The sequence below is a fragment of the Zonotrichia albicollis genome, chromosome 6 (genome assembly GCF_047830755.1).
Source record: "Zonotrichia albicollis isolate bZonAlb1 chromosome 6, bZonAlb1.hap1, whole genome shotgun sequence".
In the NCBI taxonomy this organism is placed as follows: Eukaryota; Metazoa; Chordata; class Aves; order Passeriformes; family Passerellidae; genus Zonotrichia; species Zonotrichia albicollis.
Genome location: NC_133824.1, coordinates 44,213,908 through 44,240,992, shown reverse-complemented (window position 1 = coordinate 44,240,992; position 27,085 = coordinate 44,213,908). Strand labels below are relative to the sequence as shown.

Genomic DNA, 27,085 nt, shown 5'->3' with positions numbered 1-27,085 from the left:
AGTGTACAAAAAAAAAAAAGCTTCATTTAAGTACTTAAGATGACATTTAATTGGTCCTGAGTATCACACTACTCTGTGTAAAACTCTGTAGTCTTTAAAAACTTTAATCACTTCCTTTCAGCCAGGGCTAGATTTCTTAGGCATATAAAAGCTTTAAAGTGGGACCCACCAAGAAATTTGTTCCCAACTCCCCAGCTGTCCTCAGTGCTTCTTTGTACCTCTTGATAAGTAAAGGGTTTCTAAGTTGGAAAGAGTTTAAAAATTATCAGGGATGGTTGTTGCTGTTGTTTTTTAGCTCTAATTAAATGAAAGCAGGGAAGCACCAGTAAATAAGCAGCTGGAGGAAATAAGGAATTCTCATTGCTTCTGAGGAAACCTTTTAAAATGGGCAAGAGGTTTAGCAGGCTCTTTTACTGCTCTCCTCTTATCCTGAACAGTTATAGCTCACTAGGCTGAAACTGGAGTACCAGAGAGAGAAGTGGAAAGTTATCCAAAACTGCTGGCTTGTTTAAAAGTAATATATACATTATTGTTAGTCATTCCACGGCATTAGATCCTGCAGCTACATTTCAGTTAAGTGTTCTTCCATGGGCATGTTCTCTTGTTTCTTTTTTGGCAGCAGGGTTTCTTTCTAACAGTATTTTAGTGTTTAGATGGCAAGCTACTTTTTATCCATAGAATGTTTAATTTAATAAGGCAAAATGTGATTATTTGGGATAATTAGAGCATGTAAGAACTCTGTGTTTATGCACTTTTGATAGTCACTTTTAAACACGTGCTTGTATATATTGATTTATAAATATTTGAGGTATATTTATGCAAATTTGATATACTAGCAATGCAAGGCATTATAGATCGTTTGCAAGAGTGTTGCAGTGTGAATTCACATTTAGGCAGTGAGCAGTATTCATTAAATGTCCATGCTTCAGCTGTGTGCTTGCAGGGTGGTATTTTTTCCTCTAAGGCTTAGCTATTAAATCCACTGTAAAATACTGCAGAGTTGTATCTCAGCCTTTTTAAGTGATCACTTGACTCTGGTGGCTGTTTGGTATGGAAGCCATAGTCAAAATATGTCTATTTAAAACAGATGTAGTCATTAGGAGGCCCTCCAAGCTGTGCTTCTCAGCTTCTTCTAAGTCAAACTTCTTCTAGGTCAAAGCATCTCCTAGGCAGGTTCAGAGAGGGATGATTATCCCCATTTCCCCACATGTCAAGTGGAACCACACTGCTGCATTGACAAGGGGCTAATGCCATAAAAATAGGACTCATTACTCAGTTATCAGACAAGTTTCTTGCCATCCATGCTCCTCATTCTGTCTCACTCGTGCTATTTAAATGTGGACCTAAAAATAAATATTAGTCCTTGCTTATCAACAGGCAGGGTAAGGAATTTTACTGCCCCAAACGCTGCCCAGGGTTACCTTTGGATGGCTGTTTGTTGCACCACACTGCAACAGCCTGGACAGAATGCCCCAGGGAAAGTCCTTGGGGCCCCTGTGATCCCAGAGAAGCTGAATGCCAGTGCCCAGGGTGGATTTAACCATGGCATGATGAGCAGGAGGAGTGGGCTGTAATAATCTGAGAGAGAGAAGGAGCAGAGCCTGAGCAGGGCCTTGCCAGCAGCAGGAAAGATTGCTTTCCATGCTGCCCCAACCATGACCTCAGGATAGGGATTTCTGACTGACCCTGTGCCATGAAGCATTAAAAACGCAACAAAATGATCCACTGGGCTTCTTGACCTCCCTGTGAGCACAGAAGCTTTTCCAGCTCTCACTGAGAGAATGATATCATTTCTGTAGTTATCTTTACTGCTCTCAGACTGAGTTTCTCACCTGCTTAGAGAGCTGTGGCAACCACTACCATTCCTTCCAGTTATTGCCTTGTTTTAGTTCTTGCACTTCTGTCATTTGCTGATGGGCCAGAATAATGTGAAATTACCCCTACAACTTTGCCATTTTGTTCAAATATCCAACACATTCTCTAGGACTAGGGGAGTTGCTGCCATTGTGTACAGAGAGTAGACAGAAAAGGGATAGTTTTTCATGGGGAAAAGACTTGGAGGTCTACAAGCACAAAATCTCCTGGTCTTTCTGACCCTGTAACAGAAATCACCCCCTTCTCTAAGTGTCTGGCATGACAAGGGAACAAAGGCAGTAACTGTGGGTTTGGATATAGGTCTGGGTAGAGCTGAGTCATCTTCCCAAAGCACCTCTGTAGGAAAAGCTCTGCATGGTGCAAACAGGTGCTACCACCTGCAAACAGATGTGTTCTGGTGCTACAGGGCAAGGTCTGGAGAGCATTTCCCATCACCAAGTAAAGCAAACAGTGTGTTGAAGCCAAAGCTAGCACTGCAGAAGAGGGTCAGTGGTGAGGCAATTTGGGTTGCACCCCTGTACTGACTCCAGAGTTTGTCAGCATCACCCTGCTGCTTGCTTGCTGCCCATATTACAGCTATTCTGTGCTGCTGTAGTGTGGGACATTGTGATCAGCCTCTGGATGTTCCTGAATTAAGGCAGATCATCTTTGCCTCCTAAGAAACCTCCAGAACCCAGCTGCAGCCATAAAGCTGCTATCAAATGCAAGCTGGCTGTAGTTCAGAATTGGGGCCAATATTTTTAACAGCATGAAATTTTGTTGTAGGCCCTCTGGAAGTATTCTGCGCATGAAAAGTTGAACTGGAGCAAAATCAAGACTTGAAGTCCCCTGTGTGGAAAAACAGGTGAAAAAAAGGTTAGCTGTGTTTGAGAAGGGGAATGCATCTCTCATCTGTATTACAGATAGTCTGATGGCATTAATTTGGAAGAGGTGTATCTTTCTTTGCTGTTCACAAATGCATTCTAATGCCATGACCTCTTTTGTCTGAGTTGGCATCAGCAGAACATACCGACCGTACCAATCTCATCAACATAATCAGAAAATAAGTTGATATTTTACAATAGTAATTAAATCCTAAGCTCTACCCACTTTGTAAGGGCCTGAACTTCTACATGTACTTTCATACTGCCACTGGTGGCTTTTTGTTTGCATTACAGCAGCCTGAGAGCAAACGAAAGGCAAGATTCAAGATAGGAAGGCAAATTGGTTTTGCAAACATGGCAAAGAAAGTGTGTGAAATCAAATGCCAATATTAATGCAAGACATCTGCTCTCTGTTCCAGTTCTGAGCGAAGTAATCCAGTCCTAATTATACTCTGCTGTGTCCTCTACCAGCTAAGGAGAATGGTGCAGCCATTCTTAGTACTGGTGTATAAATTTCTTTTTGGATCTGATAGATAGATTAGATGCAGGGGAGGCTTTTCATTTTTTGACTGTCAGTTGCTTTGGGGAGCACAAAGAGAGGGGAGGAGAAAGGTTGCAGCAGGAAAAGATCAAAATCTTCCAAAAAGGACTCTGCTCCTAGAATAAAAATTTTTCCTAGAGAACTTTCCCTGCAGACCTCAATCAATACTATTCTCATCTGAGTGCACATATTATTCATTAAGAAATATTGGCAAGATGTGCACTATAGTGTATGCCTTCATTAGAGCCTCCACCTGCCTGCTTTTATCAGAACATCTTCCCTAACTTTCATCTTCACGGAACTGGTTTCTGTCTTTGGATTCAGAGAGAAATCTTGTAATTTCACAGCATGGATTTATTTTAAAACAAACAAATACAAAAATATTAATCTCTCTGGTTTTGTATGTGTTCTCATCTCACACGTTAATGAATCAAGAAGATTATCACCATTAGATTCAGACTGAACTGGATGCTGATGAATTCAAGTGCAAAACAGCCCAGTGCAACAGACCCTCCCTAACATGGGAATAGCTGGAATTCCTCTGTTGTGTGTTCAGCTGCCACACCATATCCTTTGTGTGCACCTACAGCTCCTGTGCCAGCAGCCATTTTCCTATGGGCTCAACATTTTTAGATTATATGTTGTTAGAATGATGTTATGAAGAACTGACAAATGTCATCCACGCCAAGCAGAGACAGAGGGAGCCACAAAACATAGGGGACACTGGCAGTGTCTTAGGGTATTGTTATCACAAAGCAACATGAGCCTGACATTGCATTTTGTCTTTTCAATTCATCCATCTCCAACTATTCTGTGTCAATTTTGCCTGGTCTCTTTCGTGCAAGGCAGTGAAGAAAGAAGCTATCCTATTGAAGAAAGGCACTGGGATTTTTGGACAATATGCTGTGGTCTAGCTCCATGACTGGGACCCCTCTATGTGCTGCTGCAGTTTAAAGAAGAGCTGATAGTAAGAGATGATGAAAAGGCAGCTGCATGGCTCTGTCTCTGTTCACCCATCCCACATTTGATTAGTCTCTGCTTGACATCAGGCTGGGAGCAATAAGCTCTGATCAGAACAGAGTATGTGGCAACGAGCCTGAGAGCTCCACGTGTCACTCCAGAACCTGACACTGTCTCACTGATTCCTCCAGAAACAACTGAGGCAGATGCAGGGATGCCAGATTTGTCTTTCAGGTCTATCTACTCCTATCTACTCTACCAAGGTGAGGAGTAAAATGCAGGACTGTCTGCAGGAGAACACTGCAGCAGCAAGGGACTTTGCTGTAGAGAAGAATGTACAGAAAAGTCAATTATTGATCCAAATGAAAGCAAGGGACATTATGAAAACACTGTCACTAGAGTTTATTCATAAGTTTGGATGAAAAACCAAACCTCATAAATTTGGAGGTGTCTTTTGGCTGGGATAAGTGTGTTAAGGGTTAAAGAACCTCTGCACAGGCACTGCTGTGTGAAGAGGTGGCAGAATCAGAATCCACGTGTTGGTTTGCTTAGAAAGATTGGGCCAAATGTGCATCCCTGAACTTTTGCTGAACTTCAGTTTGGTAAGGATTAAAATCTTACATCACTGTTGAGACCTGATGGACCATACAAGTGGAAGAACACATCTCACTTGAGCCTAGGAAAGTTTTGAGAGCTGGAAGGAGAAAGGAGGTTTCTATTAGGAAAGCACCTCCTCTATTTATGCTTTTCCTAGGGAAATCCAGCCAGTCCCAGCTCCATGTCTGGGCCTCCTCTAGAGTCTTTCACTTGGGTCCTTAGACCTCTCCCTGCCTGTGCTGGTGCTGGGAGATGTGCAGTGTGTCACACCCAACCTCACCCCCCAGCAGTTTGTACCCACTCACAAAACCTTCCTGATACCAGTTTCTCATGCAGAAAGAAACTTCATGGATTCCATTGCAGCTGAGATGTTCTGGACACGAGAGGTGCAGAATCTGCCCATTAAACTTCTTATGAAACAAGAAACAGTCCAAAAATTCAGCTCTTGCTACTTTTATGTAAAAAAAAAAATCCTTTTAACTTTTTCCTATGGAGAGCAGCAGCACAACTTCTGAATAACTAATTTATCCACTGTAAATATCTCTAAAAGGTCATTACAGATTGTAAAGCCTAATGGCTTACAGTTACAGCCTTATATCGCAGTGGCAAAGAACTTATTCTCTGGAGGTTTTATTTTTGAAGCTTTCCCATTTTCTTCTATCAAAGCAAATGCTGTATTTTTAATACACAGCTTTCTTTATTAAGGGAGAACCTATATTTATGAAAATATTTAACATTCATTTCACGTAAAACATAGTAACAGAACTGAGTGATTTATTTTCACAATGCATAGGCAGAGAAGTAGAGCAAGCCAGAGTTTAGAAATAATTGAGGTCTGTAGATCTCAGGTATGTATTTAAGTGGTCCTTTGAACTGCCACCCATGTTCTGTGTGAACATAACTTTTCAGAGCACTTGTGATTTTCCTCCTTTACAGGGCTGCTGAATTGTGGTATGAGGTCAGGCCCATGGTCACTCTCTTCTGACACCAGCAAGGTAGGTGCAAGTGATTCTGAAATGGGTAAAAATAGAGATGTTTTGTAGCTAATTGAATACAGACCTGTGCAAATTGTCTCAGTTATTTGTGTGAATTCAAGAAATGAAACCCATATGTCAAACTGGCAGATAAAAGTCTCATCTGCTGAGAAATCTGACTTTGAAAACAGCTGCTAAATTCTCCATGTGCAGAGTAGTCTTTGGTATGGCCCGGTGCTGCTTCACTGTGGGATTCTGACTGGCACACGTGACTTAATCACCTTCCTTTTTTATTTTGATTTTTTTTTAATCCTGTCAGCTGAAAGATAAAAAAACATATTAACCTCCCTGATGAAACTTTATAATTCCCAACACTGAAACATTAACCAAGTCCTTAATTAAGGGAGACTGAAAGTAGAAGAATGCTTTTATGTCATCAGCTGGTTTTTGCGCCAGTCATCTGCCTCATTCAAGCATAGGATAATATGAAACCTCACGGGTCTGCTAAAGGCTTGACTTAAGTATACTGTGGACTTTGTAATTTAATAAGAATGGGGCGTTGTTCTTAAGAAACTTCATTTTCTCTTGCTTGTACTCAAGTAAAAAGGAAAAAGTACGAGCAGCTAGTGAGCAAGAGCCTCAAGTTAGACCCAGAGGTCTGAGCCCAAGCTCTGGCTGCACAAAAGTGGGTTTATTCCTGTGTGCCCCTTCCCTCACACACTAGGAATAGCAGGAATTAGTATGAGACCAGAAACTTCCCTAGGCAGAGCACAGCTGCTCCCTTTTCTCTGTAGTTTGTGCAGTATTGAGCATGATGGCTTCTCAGAACTGCCTGGCCATGGAGCGTTTGAGGCACCATAACTGAACCAAAACCAGTGCACATCAGCGATGAACTGGCACCTCAGCAATGGTGCTGTCTGGTCCTCCTCCAGCAGCGAGCTGTTTTAGTGCTTTGTTCCACAGAATGGAGGGCTGGGGAGCTGAGGCTTATTCCCAGACACTGATCTGTGTCATTTTCCCAGTAACTCATTATGGGGCCAGTTGCCTACACAAGTGCTTTTTAAAGGAGTAATCTAGCTGCTCTTCTCTAGTGTCAAGGCATTAAAAAATAAGTGTGGTGAAATTCTTCATATGAGACTTAATCTACTGGGTGAAGGAGGCACAAAAATTACTGAAACTTTCTCAGTCCTCTGAAATAACTCTCTGAGCAGATATAATGAAAACAAACACAGGACAATGCTTCACCACACCAGAAAAAGTAATTTACGTAGAGTGAGGAGCTTTACACTGGGGTTTGTCTCTTCACCTTATTAAAGCTGTAAACCTAAAAATGCCCATGACTGTAACTGCAGGATTGCAGCAGACTGTTCAAACTGCAGGATGTGTGTTTGGGAATTAAATGTTTTGGTGGTTTTGGCATTATTTTTCTCCCCTTGTGTGACACTCTCTCATGCGCCTACACAAGTGCAACATTCTCTCTAGATTTTTCCTTCCAGGTCTTTTTCATGCCCAGTGACCCCACCTTTGTTGGCTCAAGTGCAAACATCATTTCTGAAGAACGATACCAAGGTCAGCCTCTGTTTCCTCAGTTTCTTCCAGTTCTACCCTTGGCATCCCAACAGTGACCTTGAGCTCCAGTGCATGCAGACAAACTTCTGCCACTCAGTAAGTCTGTGCATAGATTACACCACACCATCCCTGTAGTAAGCTCAGAATTGAGGCTCAAGAGTTGCATACCAAGATTTAGAAATTATGGCTTTGCACCCAAAAGGCTCCTTGGCCACAGTGAGAGAAGGAATGGCTCAAGGACCAAAAGCATGTTCAGAAATGAGTTGATGCACCATGTTCTCCAGGGTCAGCATTTTTCAAGTGCTGCTGTGTTCTTTCAAAAGGCAGAAAAAAAAACAAACAAACAAAAAAAAAAAAGATTCATGGAGTTAGAAGGACCAAGTTCCTGTGGGTGCAGTATGTGCCACAGAGTGGAAATTAAAAACCAGAGAATTAACAGGGTTTGTTGTGTTACAAAGCTTGAAAGCATTTTTATTCTTATATGTGTGTACTCACAGAAAAACATGCTGCACTAATGAAAGACAACTTTATGTTCCCAATCCTATTTATTGTTTGTTGCCAAGCAGTCTAAGCTATGGGTTTGTTTGGTTTATTGTAGGGATGAAGAGGAGGTGCTTGTGGGGTTTTTGACCCCCTTGGCTATAGGTGATGTGTACAAGGTGTGCCTTAAAGAGACTGGGTAGAGAGGCAAGTTTAATAATGGGTATCTTGAGAGGGTGAATGTGAAGGTGGGGAACTGAGGACATGATGGGTCCCATGAGATCATGTGCAGCCTTATCCCCCCTGAAATCTATCAAAACTTCTCTGTCTCCCCTCAAAGGGAACCAGCCTGAAGAAAAGTCAAAAAAAGGCAACATGGTGGGACCTAAATAAAAGCTAATAGATGAGCTGAGCTAATATTAGTTTCCTGATATATAAAGCCAAATGGATTAATGGATCAGCTCATGCATTGCCTAAGGAAACAAAAAGAAAATCTTCAATACTTCTGTGCACATTGAGGACATGAACAATATGGGTCTTTAGAAAGTAAAAACCCAATTTGGGGGAATCAATTACTACTTCTTTTTTTCTTACCCTTTTTTTTTTTTTAATTTAAAGGAAGTTCACAGAGAGGTAAAACTTGGGTAACACGCCAGCCAGAAGTCATGCGTCTCAGACACCACAATGATGGTCGATCTCAGTTTGCATCAGCCTTGCCCGGGCTCTTTTTAGCATTCCAGCTCCAGCTAATGGAAATCAAGCCCATTATGGTAAATGTAGGAAGCAAGTACATTAATAGTGGGCACTGACATTAATTCAAATGGTAAACAATTCAGAACTGTTCCCAGTACATACTAGATTATGTATCATCTTACCTGCTGCTTCAGAGGGCTGCGCCTTTCACAGGTTTTTAAAGCACAGAAGACTGTCTGGCACAGAGTTTTCTGCTTTAGTAAACTATTTCCAAATTCTGCTTTGCTCCCTATCAGTCCCATATACTTTTTTCTTTATTGTTTTGGATGCAAGCACTTTCACTCCAGATCTGACACAGACTGGCAATGCCAATCTGTTCCTTACTTTAAAAACAGAGAGGCAGACCGGGCAAGTTTAGCAAAGGCAAGATGTGGGGGAAAATCTAACACGAAGGTAGAAAGAAAAATTGAGCTTATTTATACAGTAACACGTGTTGTTAGAGTAATGCCTCCCTTCCTCGGCTATGCGCTCCCCCATCTTCTCTCTCACACACGTATATACACACACACTTTAACTGTGCTTTTGTGTTTTGTCAGAATTAATGAGAAAAGTTCCCTTGCCCTAGGGGTAATTAGTGTCCTTGGAGTTAAATAAGCTAATACTTAGACACCTCTGGCACAGGCAATTATGTTTGTGTATTGAATAATTGATTCAAAGAGGGGGGGAAGGGGCTGCTAATCAGATCTGAGCATAATGAATTGATTTAATTAACAGGGGAATCTGAGGGTCCCTGGGAAATGTGTGCATTTATTCAGCAGCAGGAGAGAGTGCAAAGCACATAAATTGAGAGAGAGAGCGAGCGAGGCAGGCGGCAAGTGCTTTTGCTTTCAGTGATAGGTTCACATCTTTCCTCCCTCCCACCCCCCCTTCCTTTGAATATAATTTTAGATTTAGAGTGAAATCAAGAGAAAAGCACTTTAGAAGCCTGGAAAGCTCTTGCAGTGGCAACAGCAAAGGGGAGAGAGGTTGTGAGCGATCACACGCAATTACATTAAGACAATTTTTGACAGCGCAGGTTGGGCAAGGACGGAGCAGGGGGAGCAGCCCCCGATATTGGTCCTCCCTTACCTTTTTCCTCTCTCCCCCCCGCTTCCCTTCTTCTTTGATCCCTAAACTGGCACTCGAGCTGCAGCGGCGGGGCCGGGGGCGAGGCGGCTGGTGCAGGAGCCCGGCTCCAGCTCTCCGGCGCCCAGCGCGGCCGTAGCCGCCGCAGCCCCGCTCCAAACTCGCGTCCCGGGGCAGCGCCGGGGCGGCCGCGCCGCTGCCCACGCCTCGGCAGCGCCCCGGTGCCCGGCCCGGCGCCTCGCCCGCCCCGGAGCCCAGAGCGGCGGCTGGAGGGGGAGCGCCCCAAGGAGCCGGAGCGGCGGCGGCGGCGGCCGCCCTCGGCGCCCGGGACAATGGTGCTGGACAAGGAGGACGGTAGGTGGGATCGGGGCGCGGGGCCCGCCGCTCCCGCCCGGGCGCCCCGGCTGCGGGCGGGGAGGCGCGGACGGGGGACGGAGGGAGGCGGCGGGCTCGGGGGAGCTGCCCGGCGCCGCGGCACGGCGCTGCCGCCCGGCCTGTCCCGCACCGCTCCGCTCACAAAGGGGGCCGGGACGCCCGGGACGGCGGCCCCGCCGCGGCCGTGGGTCGCTCTCCGCGGTGGCCGGGCCGGGCGGGGTGTCCCCGGCCGGGGGGTACGGCAGCGGCTGGCCGCGGCCCCGCTGCGTGCTGCGGCCGGCCGGGGAGGGTCTGACACTGCGGCCCCGGCACCGGGCCGCCATCAGCGCCGCTGGCCGCAGCGTGGGTCCCCGCCGGGCCAGCTCCGCCGGCTCCCGAGGCCGCGGGTGCCCGAACGCCGCCCCGCGCTCCCACTACGGGCAGGGCGGCCCTGCCTGCTTGTGTAAATGGCCACAGAACGTCCCTGTGCCGGGCTGGCGGGGGCTTCAACTCGGAAAAGTGGATGCCAGGCTCAAGAGACAAGTGGGAGATGCTCCCCGTTCGCTGTTGTCTTTTTTTTTTTTTTTCCTCCCCTCTACCTCTTTTCCTCCCCATTCCCCTTGTCTTTTGATCTGGAGTTGCTGCCTCAGAACGGGGAGAGCCTGCCCGCCGCGACACCGCCGAGTGGGACGGGCACGAAGAGCAGTCCCGGGCAGGCGGGTGCGAGCGAGCGGCCGTGTGGGAGGGGGCCGAAGCGCTGACAGCCACCAGGGTAAAGGCTCGCTGCTCCGGAGAGGTGCGTGTGGAGAGAGCTCGCTGCACGCTCGTCACATGCCTCTGGGCCCTCGCAGAATCCCTCTCCCAGCATCTTTTTTTCCTCCAGTTTGTTGAAGCCCTCTGAAGCAAACTGATGTAGTGTTATTAATGGGGTCTGTAGTGCTCCAGTGGAAAGCGCGCGTGTTGGAGAAGAGGGAATGAACTTGTCTAACTGGTCAGTGAGAGGGAACAGCAGAAAGACTTTTCTCATCCCTCGCCCCCTGTGCACTTAGGTAAAAAGGTTAATTAATGGCCGAGGAATTAAACACGGCTAATTTCTCACTAGTGTGTGGGGAACAAGGTTTGTTTCTCTCCGACCTCACTTTCAGGGGTAACCTGCGTTGCGAGACTCCCCTGAATTTTGCTCAGCTGCTGGAGGAAAAGGGAGGAAGGGCTCTTAACATCTCTATTAATACCCGTTAATAATAATAACCGGTGATGTCTTCATGGCGGTGATTCTCTGTCAGGGGGTGCCTGCCAGCCCGTGTCTGTTCCCTGTGATTGACAGGCTGCCAGCAGGATGCTGCCTCCATTGCAGGGGCGAGAGGCACAGGTGAGCTGCGAGAGGACACCGAGATCTGAGGAGGGTTCCCTAATAGGGGTGTTTGGGCTCTTTCAAGTGTCTCAGACGTACTCATTAAACACGAGGAGCTCGGGGCCGGCCTGACGGTGCTGTAAGGAAATGAAACTAGAACACTTGATTATCCAGACAGTTCTCAACAGCCTCCTTCCAGGAGATTTCATGATTGGCTGTGTATAAAAGGGAATAATGGTGGTGGATGGGAGAGGTAAAGAGGAAATTAGTGCGGGGTGCACTTAAAAAAAGGAGCAAAGTAGGAAACAATCCCCTGATGAGAGGGATGTGAAGATCAGAGCAACAAGGTGTGGTAATGCCTAGGAATCTGCTGTGCTGTTGACGGAGTAGTTATGCTTGAGGAGAAATTATGGTCACTTTTATAGATGCCCTGGAGAAATAGGGGACGGAAGGTGAGACTCAGAGAAGAAACTCTTTTTATGAAGAGGTCATTTTACCTTTGTAAGTTTTTTTCTGCCTGATTCAAATGGGCTCCACTTGTCCGCTCATCTGTGAATGTTAAAAGGGGATGCTGGTCCTGCATAGGTTACAAATGGACTAAAATGGAAGCTTTTGCTAACTAAACCAATTCCTTTTGAAATCAAGCTTGAATGAGCTTGTTAATAAAAATGGGTCTGTTTTATTCCCATAAATGGCTCTTTTTATTTTCCTTTTATTTTTCTTTTTCCCAGAAGCCGGTCTGATTTTTACCATCTAAAAATCCCAGCGTTGTGGCTACTATCCAATTCCCCCCTTGATTTAAGAGGCTTTGCCATGTAGAGTTTTTCTTTGAGGGGTTTTCTTCTTTTGAGGTCTCTGGCAGCGGTGGGGGTATTCATAGTTATTACTGCATAGAGAAGGCAGGATTTCAGGATTACCCCTCCCAGAAGTCCTGGTGCATCGCAGGGAGGACACTTGCTGCCTTGTAGATATGAGCTCCTGGCTTTTGCATCGCTGAAGGCCACTTGGGAAGCTGGGCCACGGCCATTGGCCTCGTGTAGCTGCCCACTGTTCCAGCTTGGGGCCTTAGGGCTGTGTGCCAGCCCCAGTGTGACACCAGGATTGCCCCAGCAGTGCGAGAACTGCAGATTTGGGTTTCCACTCCAGGTTTGTGAGCAAAAAGCTTCCTTGGCAAGCACGCTCTGTGGTGCCGAGAAGGAGTAGAGACTCAGTAATACTCTTATGTGGGTCTTCACAGATATCATTGAGGATGAAGGGGCAGGCTGAAAAAATAACAACAATAATAATGTTTCTGACTTGATGTGTTGTGGCATCACGTCAAGTTATGTCAGGGAGGTAACAGCATTTTGTATGTTTGAAGTGACATAATATAACTTGACTGATGCAACATGACTTGATATTAGAAAATAGTGGTTCACAGTGGAACTCTGGCAGGTATCTTCCCCGAACAAATGTTAGGAACTGAGAGAAGAGGGACGAGAGGGGTGGGGGAGAGAAAGGTTGAGAGAGAAAAACTTCAAGGCTCTCAATTTAGTCAGTTTCACTGTGTAAATCACAGCAGAATTTGCTGTGGGCAAGCCAACCTACGCACCGTGCAGCGCATTTATATATTTCAAGATAATGAGAGTTAAGATATTTCTGAAATACGTAAATGTTTTGATCGCAGAGACCAGATTTCTGCTTAAAAAAGTAAACTGACATCAGGTAGCATGATTAATTCCAACAGATTGTGTTAATTGTAGTTGACTTAAATTGCTGTACAAATGTGTTGGGGGTTAGAAAACTTTTTTTTAATTGTTGGTGTGTGAAATGAGTAAGCAGATAAAGTGTTTAAAAAAAATCTGTTTGCGCAGGGAGTAATCCAGCCTCTTTGACATGATGGAGCAGTAAAGGAATAAAATGTACATTGATCTGGTACTGCATATTTTTTCATGAGTGCATTATGTCTGCTAGTTTGCTCTGCTGCAGAAGTCAGCTGTGACAGACAATAGCTAACTTCATTTTTATCAAAACCTTGCCTTTCTTGTAGTTACCAAAGTGGAAGTTGAAATGTACCATATATTTTGGGGTAAGTCTGTCCTTTTTGAAGGTGGCGGGGTTGAACAGTACAAAGAAGGAAGGATGGAACATTATTGGAGTTCACCATTTTCTGATGGAGGCCAGTAGTATATTGGAAGTGGTAAAGTGCCTCAAATCTAAAAAAGGCTGTGGCTTTGTTAGTTTTTGCATTGATCCTTTTAACTATTAGACTTTAATCTTTGGGATAAAGTCCTCCTCCTTTCTAGCTTGTGACGCTTCCTAAAAGAAAGTGATTATTTATGGTGGTTGCACTCTTACGCTAAAATACATATTCAGCACTTGCAAACTAGTATCACCAGGAAACAGAAGTTGTTGGAAGCGCTGGATGAAAACAGCTCAATGTAAACTGATACATTTAACATCAAATATTCTCAAGGACTGTTAGGATTAAGTATTGTGAATGAAGGGGGAAGGAAAAGCCACTTCAGCTGGGGATAAGGAATCTAATTAAAAATCGGTATTGAGGATATATAACTTGAGCCCGCTATCATGCTCTTTAGAGTACTGTTGTATCAGTTGTAAAGGGGAGGAGGAAGTCTCATTAAAGCAGAAATGAAATGTTTTCTCAGATTAAAAGACTGAGATGAGTGAAACGGTGCTGTTGATCTTGGTAGCGAAGTGTCTGATCCCGCAATCCTTGCAAGAGCCAGTGGAGACAACAGATGACTTGTCTGGAAAAGGAATGAGAGTTGCAGGATATAGGATAAAAGACGTGGGCCCCCAACTTGTCATTTTATATCTGAGCATTGATGGCATTTCTGAAAAGCGGAGCAAACCTGTAAAGTGTTTGTATCTCTTCTAATTAGGTAGATTCATTTTAATATCGACCTAGTGAAAGCGGAGCTGCATTCTCCGGAGTAGTACACCCTGAAACCAATACGCAACGCGTGAAAACAAACCCAAAATGTTTGCGCAGAAAATCCGTATCAAGTTTTAGGTCACCAGAGATGTGTGTGAAATGTAGCTGGGAGAGCCGCGGGGGCTGGCGTAACATCAGCTTCGGAGAGTTGAGAGCCTCTGACCTGGCCGAGCTGCTGCGGGGCGCCGGACACAATCCGTGCTCGCAGGGAGTAGGGCTGGATCAGAGCCGGAGCAGGGCCGGAGCATCCCCTCGCCCCGGCCCGGAGCACACAGAGCAGCGGCGCAGGTGGCCCCGCGTCCGGCGGCACCTGGGCGGGGGCCGGGCGGGCTGCAGGTGGTGCTGCTGAGCCGGGAAGCCGCGCTCCGCCAGGAAATCCCGGCAGGAGCTCCGGAGGGGGCCCTGCGAAACGCGTGCATTTATTCATCGCAAGTGTGCAAGGCTCGCCAATTGAGAGGCAGAGGCAGCGCTGGTCGGGCTTAGGTATTCTAGCCTCTGCGAATGTAATTTCGGATTTAGATTCAGCTTAAATCCAAAGGGAAAACACTTTATAAGGCTGAAAGCTGTGTAGTTGCAACAGCCAGGGTTATGAGCTATCAAAGGCAATTACATTAAAATAGATTATACTGTGTAAATTGAGCCATTTAGAAGGTGAGAACCAAAGAAACAGCTCTGATCCCCCTTCCTTCTAAATTGCAGTTTTAGTTCCTTGCAATTTTGAGGCAGAAAAGTAGGTGAGACTGCTTTTGTATCTGCAAAGTGCTTTATTTCTGAGTGTAATTCTAACTGAGTGCAATCTAGGTTAAAAGCTGGACAACTGGGTAATTAGAGCTCACTTGCTGCTAAAGGACGATCAGCTGTACCGTAGCTCATTTGTGTTCCCAGAGACTTGCTCTCCTCTCCCCTGAGCGGAGGCTGCTGGAGAAGAAGCATCTGTGCCCGGACTTTTCTTGATTGCGGAGATGATGGTGCTGGACAAGGAGGACGGTAGGTGGGCTGAGATTGTGTAAGCCTGTGCTCGGTGTCTTCTGTGTGCTGTAGAAATAAATAGTTTTGAAACAGACGTGCGCTGTGCATTTCAGAGCGTTCTGCTCCGAGCTTCTGATGTTTTTCTCTTGTGTAGGTAAAAGCGTCCTTGCTCTTTATTTTTTTTTAAATCTCATTGCTGACATGATCGGACAGCCAAGAACGGTTTACTCCAGGCTCTGTTTGCTGAAGGACATAGCAGAAACAGCTTGATTTTTTCTTTTTAAATATCTATGTAGATTTTTCTTTCTGCAAGTTGCTCTAATATATCCATTTTAGCCTGTTTGTTTTAACAGCTTTTATTGTAAATCTAATTTTGAGATTTTTCTTTCCCTTTCATTTGCATGCCATTTAGGTCTCTTTAATGTGCGCCTTTAATATCTATTTCTCACAGCATTTCTTCATAGCTATAAACATAATGACAATAAGCTAATAAACCTCTGTGGCAAAAAGGAAAAAAAAGTGTTGGTTTATTCTAAGAATTTACTCCCTACTTTTAATAGCAGAAGTGGTAGTTCATTTGGAATGTAATTTCATGAATGAAGCTGAAGAAGAGCTTGACTGATTTTAGGACTTCACATATGCTTATTTTTTTAAGCTGACTAGTCCTTATCAAGGATGCTTAAGGGGAACAAATTGATGTGAGGAAGATCAGTGTTAGTTAGCAGCCTGAATGACCTGATGCTATCTTTTGCACATTGCCTGCCAGGGTGTGCAACTTAACTGCTCAGTCATCAGTAGTTTGTGGGATGAAGGTGGTAAGTTCAATCACAACTTTTTAATGAGGTAGTTTTTTTTGCTGAGGCTGTTTTGTGCCTTAGGTCTTCCCTTATAGTTTGTACACTGAAAGCAAGGATGAAAACTGAGGCAGAGCAGAAGGCTTCTGCAGCCCAGCCATCCACATGGAAGTCCATGGCGCTGCCTCTTGCCAAGGACCTGCGCCTTGGTGGCACTTTGTGCGTGGAAAGTGAGACCTGCATCTTAACTTTTAACAGGCATTTCTACCTGTTATCTCCTTATTTCATTCCACCTCTATAAATGGATGAAGTGGGCCATGTAATGGACTTCCCTGATATTTTAAAATTTATTTCAGGAACCTCTTTAAAAGTGTTTTAAAAAAAAAAGTCATAGGCTGTTGTCATTGAAAAATAAGAGAAATTACTGAATATTTGTAAGACTGTAGAAAGGAAACAGCTTTTCACAGGGAGCAAAAGAGCTTGGAGAAATTGGAAGTTGGGCATTTTGGCAGTAGCACTGATTTTACTTGAATATATATATTGCTTTTTAAAATATTTATGAGAAAAATAACTTGTAATTCAAAGTCACTTACTTTCCTGTGTCGGAGTCATGCTAACTGTGTTTTGTGACTAGTACTGAAAGCTGCTCAATGCTATTAAGTTGAAATTATGTTATGTTTATTCCACAACCCATATCTGTCTTCTAGTATTTTACAACTGAATTAGTACTGCACTGCAGAATAATTAGGAAGGCTCGACTATTGAAAGACCAGAAGTCTTCTAAAGTTTCTCTTCCCTCTCTCCTTTCCTTGCCTCCCAAAAAAGGGAGTATTTTAGACCTAGCATTTTGAGGTCTTACCTCATTGGAAGTTTGATTTCTAAAATTCTCCCTCTGGCATGTTCACGCATGTAGAATTTGAATCTAGTTTCTAGGATGGCATGTGAGGTTTTGTTTCATGAAGCATTTGGGACTATAAAAAAAAAGGTGAGCTTTTCACAAAGACTTGACACCTTTAAAATATGAGACCAAGCAGAAATGCATCATTATCAGTGCCCCCTTGTATGCAGATTCAATCAGATTTGGACTAAGAGTTGACCAATATGAGAGCAAAGTCCTGTATAAGTTGTCATGCCCTTCTGAATTTATTCCGTGCTAATTAAGTTGGCATCTCAAAACTGTGAAATAATCTTATTCGTGGGGAGAAAAAAAACTAAATCATGGGCTTTATTTCTGTTAAGATATTGTAAGTTCCTTTGTTAACACAGTAGAACTTGAAAAAAAAGAGTAGATGTGGAGCATCTGTTACACATCTTCTAGATCAGCTCTGCAGTTGACTGGCCTGTGGATAAAAGACACGCTAAGTGCTTGAGTATTGCTTATGCTGGGAAAACAAATGAAGCTAACAGGGTTTCAAAGGCTTTGAAGCAGTGTCACTCTCAGAGGTGTTCAGTTGTTTTCTTTGGCAATATAAGTTGAAGCAAGCTAGTTTACTTTATTAGAGGCATAAGGCTACTCTTGTAACCTTCCTCTGACTAAGATGAATTTGGCTGACTGACCTTATTTCTTGCTGGACCACACGTGTTGTGCTGGGTTTGGTTTTTTTGGGTTTTTTTCCCCCCCTTAGGATTCATCTCTTCTAAAGGGCGGCAGCATTTTCTGTATTTTCTTAAATCTCCCTTTTCAATTTTTGCCTCCCTACAGAACTGTGTTCTGCTATGATGGAGCAATGCAAATCAAGTAGAATAGCCCAAATTAATTCTTCACATTGGCGGCAGTATGATTGCCTGCATGGAATCAATAATGCATCATAGAGGGATCAAATTTTGGAGTATAATGTGTGAATAATGCTTGACACAAAACAAAAATTCAGTCATCATAATAGCAATTAGGAAAAAGCTGCAGCTTATCCCAGCTGTAATCTCTGCTAACAATGAAGCACAGCCTGGTAATCAGCATGTATGGTATGAAATGCACTAATAGAAATCACGGCTCTTTGTTATGTGTGTGGGGGGTGAAAGTTTCCTTTTCAGCTAACTTGTGCTGTGTTAACCAGACATGGCATCCTTCAACCAAATTGTGGAGTGTGTGTGCACTTGTAAAAACACTGATCAGCTGCATGTTCATCCCGATGTTTGCATAGACAGGAGCCCCCCGAATCACGGGTCCTTTGTGTTTTTGAGCAGAACTCTGATTAAACAGATCACAAGAGCAGGCTGAGTAAAATATCAGAGGACTCCATTAAACATGTATCTTGGATTTATATAGAAAGAAAATTTCATAGTTTATTTAAAAATTAAAAATGTGGATACTCAGTGGTTGTGTGCGCTGGGGTTGGAGAATGGGTCTAAGGTTGATGGGAGGTATTTAGGGAAATGAATATTAGGTAATTGGAAACTGGATTAGTGGCAGCAGTTGGGTTCCCTGTTGTGTGAAAGCCCATCTTGCCCCACGCAGAAGGTAAAAAACCACAGCATTTGGAATTGGAAAAGCAGAGAAATGAATTGTATAATGTCAGTGACAGGACTTGTGCCACAGCGCCCTGGCCAGGACAGCGGGGCTGTGGGCTGCCTTCACAAGGGACTGTGCCAGCTGCCATATGGAGGTGCCCATAGATAGGTAGATGGATATGGAGAGACACCTATCTCCAGCCACACAAGTCCAGGCAATCCTGTTCCATGGACAGAAATTGTGATACACACAAATTGTGCCGCGTAGCTGTTCTGCATGGTGTTGGTGTCTTTTGTTTTCCTTTGAGCTTACCTTTTGCAGGCGTGCCTGGTGAAGAGTCATGCAGAGAGAGAAGGGGAGATGGCACGGTGGCTTTTCCTCATGAGACATGGAATTTAACTTTTCTGTTGCCTAATGTTCCTGAAGCTCTTTCTCCTTTTCCGTTTTATTTCCTGTGCCACTCTACCTCGGACCTTCTCCATGGTCCACTGATGTCTAGCTTGCCATGTATGAGGAATCCCTACACACCTTCCCACACATCAGCTTATTCAAAAGCCGACTTATAAAGGTTACCAAAGACCTTATGCTTCCCTATTTAGCTGAGTTACCTGTTGGTTTTTTAAGGGCTTGATCTTCGCACATGTGGCTTTGGTGTTATTTTAGAGTTTTGGTCTGGCTTCACTTCATGACACAGTGTCCTTTTGTGACTCAGAATTACAGCAATGGATTAAAATATGCATGAAAGAGGAGATAACAAGTTGTCAAAGAAGTATTCTAAATAAAATTGGAGCACATTTGGCAGCAGAACATATGGTTTGGCCATAAAGGACCAAAAAACCACTTGGACTGGTTCTCCAAAGCTGACCAAGTGTGGAGCTGGAGGTAGTTATTCCTGGAGATGTCCTCTGCCCCTGAAATGGCAAATATGGAAGTATGGCAGAAACATGGAGTAGTAAAGTAATGGCCTAAACCTATTCAAGAAATGGAGGGTACTGTAGTTGGAGCACTGATAACCTAGGTATCCATTTAAAGAAATCTCATCCTATGGGAAGGAGTGAAAGGAAGTAGCAGGCCTAAGAGGAGCAGACTGTTTTGTATAAGAGTATGGCAGGTGATCAGATTACTCCTAGTGTTTGTTCAGGCTAGATGGCTGAAGGATCTGGGCAGGATGTCATCATACTTCACCCCCAGATGCTGTTGACATGTGATAATTGCCTGGTTGACATAACAAGCGCTGAAAGAGTGTAAGGACATTTTTCAGCTTGGGTAATAGGGCAAAGGAAGCATCTTGTTCTTGGAAATCAGTTTGTTCTAATTTTGGTTTAATGCAGTAGAAAGTGTACTTGATACCCTGGCAGCAGAACATAATTTGTCTTCTTTGGAGTTAGTGTTAAATTTTATTATCTTTAATAAATACAACGTGAACATGTCAGCCTGTTTGTCATAGCCATTCCAAAAATGCTCTCTTATGGTAGAATCTTTGGAAAAATTCCTTTTAAGAGCAGTGCATTATTAATAAAGTAATCCATTAGGTCTGGTGATAAAGGGTCACAGCAGAGTCTGAAATACATTTCTTAAATGGTTAAGAAATTTATCATGGTTGGAGGATTAATTGATTTCATTTGGAAGCTTTCTTAAGGTTTTCAGGCGTTGTGTTTAGAGAGGGTTTTATTCTCTTTGGAAATGTGCTTGCTGCTCAAAGTTTTGCTTCGCTGTCATTAGCATGCACATTTCTGCTAAAGGCAAACTGTTCTTTTAGCATTATGACTGATTGCATCTGCGAGGAGTCCTACTTAGGTAAAGAATATGAAAGTTTATGGCAAATAAGGTATTGTACTTGAAATCAATTCAGAATCAGAATAATGGCATCAAGCATTAAGTGTTGCAGTACAAGAATAAAGAAGGCACTGCAGATGCTGCTAAATGCTGAACTATAAAACTCCAATGGGTCTATATCTTTTAAAAATTGGACAGAATTGTCGTCATTTAGAATACATAGACATAGTTTTAAACCGTATAGAAATCACTGCCCCCAACTTCAATAATGTGCGTAACTGTTGCCAGGGAATGATTTATTCAGTGAATGTAGCTCCTATTCACTGAAGACTTGGGGGTGGAGGGAAGGGCGTTTTGAAATGAAAGTTATTCACTATTAGATTAACATAATTAAACCTATCTGAGAAGAATTCACCACAGTTACTGGTTTTTTAGTTCTCTGTGTGTGTGTTTTCTCTGTCCTCCAGTGGGATGACTTCCAAGCACAATGTGGGGTGCTATCCATGCAAACAGATCCTCAACTCTCCAGTGAAAGTTCTTGCAAACTACTTTCTACTTACATTCTGTATCAAAGCAGATAATGGATGCTCATGCCCAAATTGAGAGGGTTTTTAAGTTTCATTGAATATTTTTGAGTTCTTTAGACCAATGTTCAGAGTTCCTTGTGTGCTAATCAAACACTCAAAGGGTGATTTGGGCAGTGAAAGTATTATTTGTCTTCTTTTAAACAATTTATATCAACAGTTCTAGTTTCTCTTAAAGAAAAAGTGGATGATTGTTGCATATTCATGACTGAACTGCAGAGAACTTGGCCCAGCATTAAACAATTAACCCTCTCGCCAACATCCATTTGAGTAGAAGCCAGGGATGTTCCTACTTGGTTTATTATGGATCTGAGATATAGAAATGTATTCCGGAGGACTGTGTTTCTAATAAATAAAAAGGCATAATGAGAATGTAACTGGGAAGGAAGACAAAAGCAGCCATGCTTTAAATTGTTAATGATGGTGCCAGTGGCTGCAGCTTTACCACAGCTGTTTAAATTGATCAGCTAGTGAAAATGTTTTGTTTTGGCATTTTCCCTGCATGTGCAACTCTTTCGAAGGGACTTCTGGAAGCTTTTCAAAGGGGAATCATGATCTTTTTTTAAACTAGGCTTAGAGCACCAGAGCTTCCAGTATTTTGGGATGCAATATTTAAGGATGCAGTTCAGTTTTTCTTTTGTAAAGTTTTTGGCTGATGAGCCATTATTTCTCCTAAATTTCCTTTACCACTTTTTTTCTCCTCTACAAACACTACAAATGACTCCCTACCCATAAAAGCTGAGGGAACAGGACACTTCCTAGCTGTCCTTTGTTTCTTTTTTTTTTTCCCCATCTTTATTTTACTGATGCTACAGAGTTTGATCAGAACAGCAGAAAGGGGCTATGTCGATTTGCTATGCATCTTTTGGTCAAGCATCCACTGTGAAATTGTTCTATAAAATGTACTTTTTCAGAGGGAACTCGCTCCTAATTTCTTTCCTGGTTGGTTCTACCTTGCAGCTGAAGTGGGTTAAGTAACACCTCTTTATCACTTGTATCCTTTCCTTCCATCCCAGAGAAATGGGTGTACCTTTCTGAGAGATGCAATCTCTTCAAGGCAGGTAGGGAGGAGAAGATTGGCCTTTGAGTGTTCACAAGTGATGTGGTAGAGATGTTTGGGCAGAGGACTGGCTTGAGCTGGTGAGCCTTGGTGTCTTTCCCAGAGCACCTCCTGCCTTGAGCTCATGAGCAGACCTGTCTGGGACCTTGTGTGAAGGTGCTAGACATTGTTCCTGGCATTCCTGGTGGCAGGTGACTCCTGGACAGGCCGTGCCGTAGATAATGTTGAGCAGCCAGGTTTCTGCATTAATGTACTTGCAGTGAGGGTGGGTACTGAACATTATTCAGGATCCATTATATATTTATCCTTATAGTCCTTTGTGGAAAATGATTTCTGTAAGTACCCTGTTACAGTTATGAAAGCCTAAATAAGCATCAGTCTCAAACCCTTTGACCTGTCTGCACAGAATGGAGATCTGTTTTGAAAAGGACTCCTTTATATCTGTTTTTACTCCATGCCCTTCCATTCATTTGCCTATACAAAGCAATAAAGGGTAAAACCAAAGTAACATAAATTGGTCTGTCTTCCTGAATCCATGTCTCGCTAATGTACCCAGATTAACTCAACTGTAAATTGTCTCCTTTGGATGTCGTGTCTTGCTAAAAGTTTCCTATATGATTCATGATTTGGATTGCTTTTAACAGCTATTGGCTAAGCAATATGGTAAATGTACAAGGTGATGCAATTGGCATTAGTGAGAGGATGCACAGGAGCATGTAATGCAGTCAATACTACATTAACTACTGATGCCCAATTACAGAAACTGGAAGAGTGGCTTTTAGGAGCATTAGGACTTGCAGAAGAGCTGAGATCACCTGCCGCTCCTTGCCTAAAAGCTTCACCCTTTACGCGCTGGGATCAAAGCAAACATTTAGTTGCTATTTTGTCATGTATAACAACTAAGGTATTCCTACCCCCCCCTTTTTTTTTTCCAAAAAGTGTCACACTGATGCTTTTAGCACATGTAAAATCCTATCTCTGTATTTCAAGACTCTACTTCCATCTCCTGGGGCAAGACTTTATTTGAATAAAAACTCTTTAACCACCTCTGCATTTATTGTTTCTCTGAAGCTTACTATTGCAGCCAGTTTTTATTTTAAAGAAATACTAAGTGATATTTAGAGTGTCCTATTTCAGTGTGCCAGAGTGGGCTCCCCATCGCTCCCCCCCAGCTTCTTTCCCTTTTCTAATCTGTATGTGATTGTTTGTGACCTCAGCTGGCTCCAAGTCTCCAAAAAGTGTTTTAAAATACAACCAGATACCACATAAAACAGGATATTTGAGTGTGCAACCTTTCTGCAGTCCCCATTCAGATTAAGCACACATTGTTTCCACCACTGCTTTTAAACCCATTTGCAGGAGATGGCGAAGGACCACATTATACTAAAAAACAGTGCATACTTTCAGATTGAGCTGTGTGATCACAGCTTCTAAATCTATTTTAAAAATAATGAGCAATGTCGCTGTTGCATGGCAAAGCTAGCAACCCACAAAGTTCCTCTGGACTTGGAGCGAGATGGGAAATTAAGCAGCTCTAAGAACATTGAAATATTTTAATATAAAAGACAGCTGGCAGGTGGCTTATTGCTCTTGTTGCAGCATTTGTCTTTACTTCCAGCTATGATACTTGGCATATCACTGCTGCTTTTAATCCTCAAAGCATTTTGCAGCAGTGAGGACTTTATGCTCCCCAAGTGATCATCCCCCAGAACTCCGGCCTGGATATCTGGGGGATGTGCCTGACCCCCATGAGGCATGGGTGGACTTTTGTGTTTTAGCTGTCCCTGGTTTGTTCCTCTCTGCTGGGCCTGGGTCCCACCTTGCCTGCTGTCCCATGCTGGGAAGGAGGTCAGACCTCTGCAGAAGAAGGGAGAAACAACTCCTGGATCTCCAGGGAAAGACAGAGTGCTATTGAAGCAATTGCTCTCCTTAGCTGTTTCGGGGGCTGTTTTATTGATCCCCTCTCAATTGGCAATTTTACTTTTGGGGGTTTTTTAATCTCAGAGGTCCGGTCCGAGCAATTGCAAATTGTTGAGGGAAAGTCTTCGCTGTCTTCTTGCCATAATTATGAGCATTGGTCACATTCCCCTCCTGCTCCTGCCGTGGCTGTGAGCAAGGGGCTCATCCCCCTCTTCCATTTTCTGGGGGCAGCAGAAATAAACGGGGTAAGGCTGTGCTGTGAAACATCCTGATGGTCTACAGGCATTTCCTCAGTGACATTTTTTTTGGTAGATGGTGCCTTAAGCTCTCAGGCAGAGTTGTGTTGGTTGTCGGTGTGTTTGCTGCGAACCCCCCGGAGCTCTGCCCCATAACCGGGCTGCTCGCTGCGGCCGGGGGCAGAGGAGGAGCCTGTTATTTTTAAGCCCGACTGTTGCTTTCAGGTGCCGATCGATGCTCTTTTGAACGTCTGGGGGAGGAGAGCAGAAGGTGACCTGCTGGTTTTCCCCTTGCACTAATGTGTTTAAAAGGTGGCACCAGCAGCGGGGGCGTGCGGGAACTCGGCTGAGCTGTGCCTTCAGCGCGCTTGAAACGCAGACGAGTATCCTGAGCTTGATGCACTTTCCAAGCTGTACAAACAATGTTTGAAAAGTCTGAAGTACCCAGCAGGGCGAGTCAAAACGTCCTTGAGCAACTTTGTATTTAGACAGTGTTTTCTCTTTGCCTTTGATCAGGAGGGAACAGATGTGCCTCCTCTCATGAGTGTGTTTGTGCGCACCCCCTATGTAGGCGCGTTCCCTGTCCTTGTGCAGGGTTGCAGTATTTAGGGTATGCTGCTATTCCTCTTTGTCCTTATTACTGTTGTTGTGTTGCCTTTTTTTTTGTTTTTGTTTGCTTTTTTTGTTGTTTTTGTTTTTCCAGGGAATCTAAGTTGGAATTTAAAGAGGTCGGACTAAACAAGGTTTTAACTTACTCTTGCTCATTTCCTTATCTCTCTTTAACTTGGATAGAGTGGAGAGAGAATATGTATATAGTAATGCTCCCTTTTTAAAAAAAAAAGTATGCATATATGTAATCGATTTCTTGACTAGTTTTTTGGGGGGGCAGGTTTTGAGCATTTGGTCTAAGTGGGCTGCTCAGTGAAATTTGTACATTCATAAAATAGCTGATTGAAAAGCAATATTTCAGATAAATACAAGCCAGCGATCTATCAGCAGTTGTAATAAAAGCTGGGCTTCAGGCTGTGATTTTATTTTGAAATAATAAGAATTGCTTTATTCTTTTTACTTGAGTTACCATGGTAATTCTGTCGTGTAGCAGTGTTATATTGATTTAGAAAGTGGACAGTAATATTTCTTTTGTGTTATTCTGTTTCTAGGGGTTGATTTCTAATTTCCACTTGGAGATTACTTTTATAAATTTCTTAAGTCCTTCCACTTTTTTCTCTAGCAGTGTAATTTTCCTCTCACACATTGCTATTTTCTGAGCTTATTGGTTTGCTCTTATTTTAAATTAAACTTGCTGGTTTCAAATATTGAAATGACATCTTTGTCTGTGTCTGTACTTTGGTTTAGCAAAATATTACAGTCTGCTGTTTTATGCTTAATAATTTAAGGGAAGCTTTATGTCTGCCATCAGTGGTTGTTGGTAACTCATGACTAAACCAACACAGAGCTCAAACCTCTGACATTTTAATACCATGTAATGGTGCTTCCACCCTGCACACTGTTTGCATTTTTCTTTAATCTGCTTTGTGTGTATCCTGAAAAGAATGCCAATTAATTTCTGAAGAGATCAGGAGGAGCTTTTGGGTGGAGCTGGGTCTTGGCCACTTTAGGTCTCTATCACTCTTGAAAGAACCACTGGTTTTAGCTATGGCACAGGTACTATTCCTGGCTACCCGTATTTCTCTTGCAATTAAGAACCTTCAAGTTTTCTAGAGGCAGAGTTTTGACTTCCAGAAGTGCTTGTACACACTCAGTGACTGGGAAAAAAGTAACAAACTGCTTTAGCTCTGTATGGGATTGTTATATAGGATTTTCCCAACCATTCTGGTTCTGTGCTACCTTAGCTATGGAGCACTGCTCTCAGATTGCTGCTGCTTTAAGAAATTACAGTCTTTAACGGTCTGTGGCTGTTCTTGTGGCATCTCTGTCTGTTTTTGTGAATGAGAAACAATGGTTCTATCCTGAACCTGGGAGAGGAAGGGAAATGAACCTCAAGCATCGCTGTCTTCAGAAGCAGTGTTTTAGATCCTGAAACCAAAGCCATGAATTCTGCTTTCCAACAGGAGTCATTCAGAGCTTTTAGTACAGAGGATGGAATACCTACTTTGTGAGCACTAAGGACAGATTTCCTGGTGGTATAAAACCACCACTGGTAGGTTTTGTGGTGCAGGTAACTGGTTGGGAGTGGGATTGAAGCCGTGTGCTGTTGCCCCTTGGTTTCATTCCTGTATGAAGCTCACAGCAGTAAGAAAAGGAGCCCAGGAACCCCAGCTGATCTCTTTGAGGATCACTGGAGCATCTACAAGCAGGAATTACCACCAGCTGGAAAGGGCAGGAGAGGAGGAAAAGGGTGGCTTGGACAGATGGTGGTTGACCTCAAAAGGTGTGAAATAGCTGGTAAAAGGCAAATGCAATCCTGGAATGAATTGAACAAGAAATTGCTAATAATGGTTCCTGTTAATAATGCTGGAGAGAGGCACTGGTAGACCTTGTCTGTTATGGGTTACTTGTAGATCCCTCAAGCTAAGAAACAGTAAATCCACATGGAAGTAGGGGCAGAGAGGATGCTCATGAAGAGCAATCTGTGCTTCAGCTCATCTGCCTTAGCAAAATGAAGGCTGACTGGTCTGAACAAGCACTCTGGAGTAGAAACACCAGGGACGAAGGAAAAGTGGACTTTTTACCCCATTAGAAAATGTAGTTGGAAATGGCTGAGAATGTTTCTAGGCTAGCAATTTAAAAGCTGCTGGGCTTGTGGTCTCTTAGATCTGCTTTTCTCAGAGGGTAGTGGAGGCATGAAGCTGACTTGCTTGGGTTAGAGAAAGGGATGGTGCAATAGCCTCTGGCTGCAGGAGCTGGGACTCACTAGTCCTTCTCATCAGTCCATGTTGAGGCATTTATGTCACAGCCTGTGAAGCTCTGTCAATGTTTCCATGAAACCCCTGTATTTTCATGAACATTCATTTAT

The 27,085-nt window shown here is 43.5% G+C and overlaps 1 protein-coding gene across 5 annotated transcripts in view; it reads left to right on the top strand.

The window, feature by feature from the left end:
* The window catches only part of LMO1 (LIM domain only 1), a 73,506-nt gene that overhangs the window by 4,054 nt on the left and 42,367 nt on the right, over positions 1-27,085 (top strand). The window contains exons 3-5 of one of the 5 annotated variants that reach the window (XM_026793144.2): positions 2,641-2,730; positions 5,773-5,831; positions 7,307-7,475. Coding sequence is in view for 4 of the 5 variants with exons in the window: in XM_074543405.1 (XP_074399506.1) it covers positions 15,283-15,307 (25 nt within the window). In the remaining variant the exon portion in view is untranslated. Of the gene's footprint in view, positions 1-2,640; positions 2,731-5,772; positions 5,832-7,306; positions 7,476-9,390; positions 10,032-14,632; positions 15,308-27,085 lie in introns of those variants that run through there. The other 4 variants (XM_074543405.1, XM_074543404.1, XM_005486639.4 and 1 more) reach the window with 4 other exon arrangements.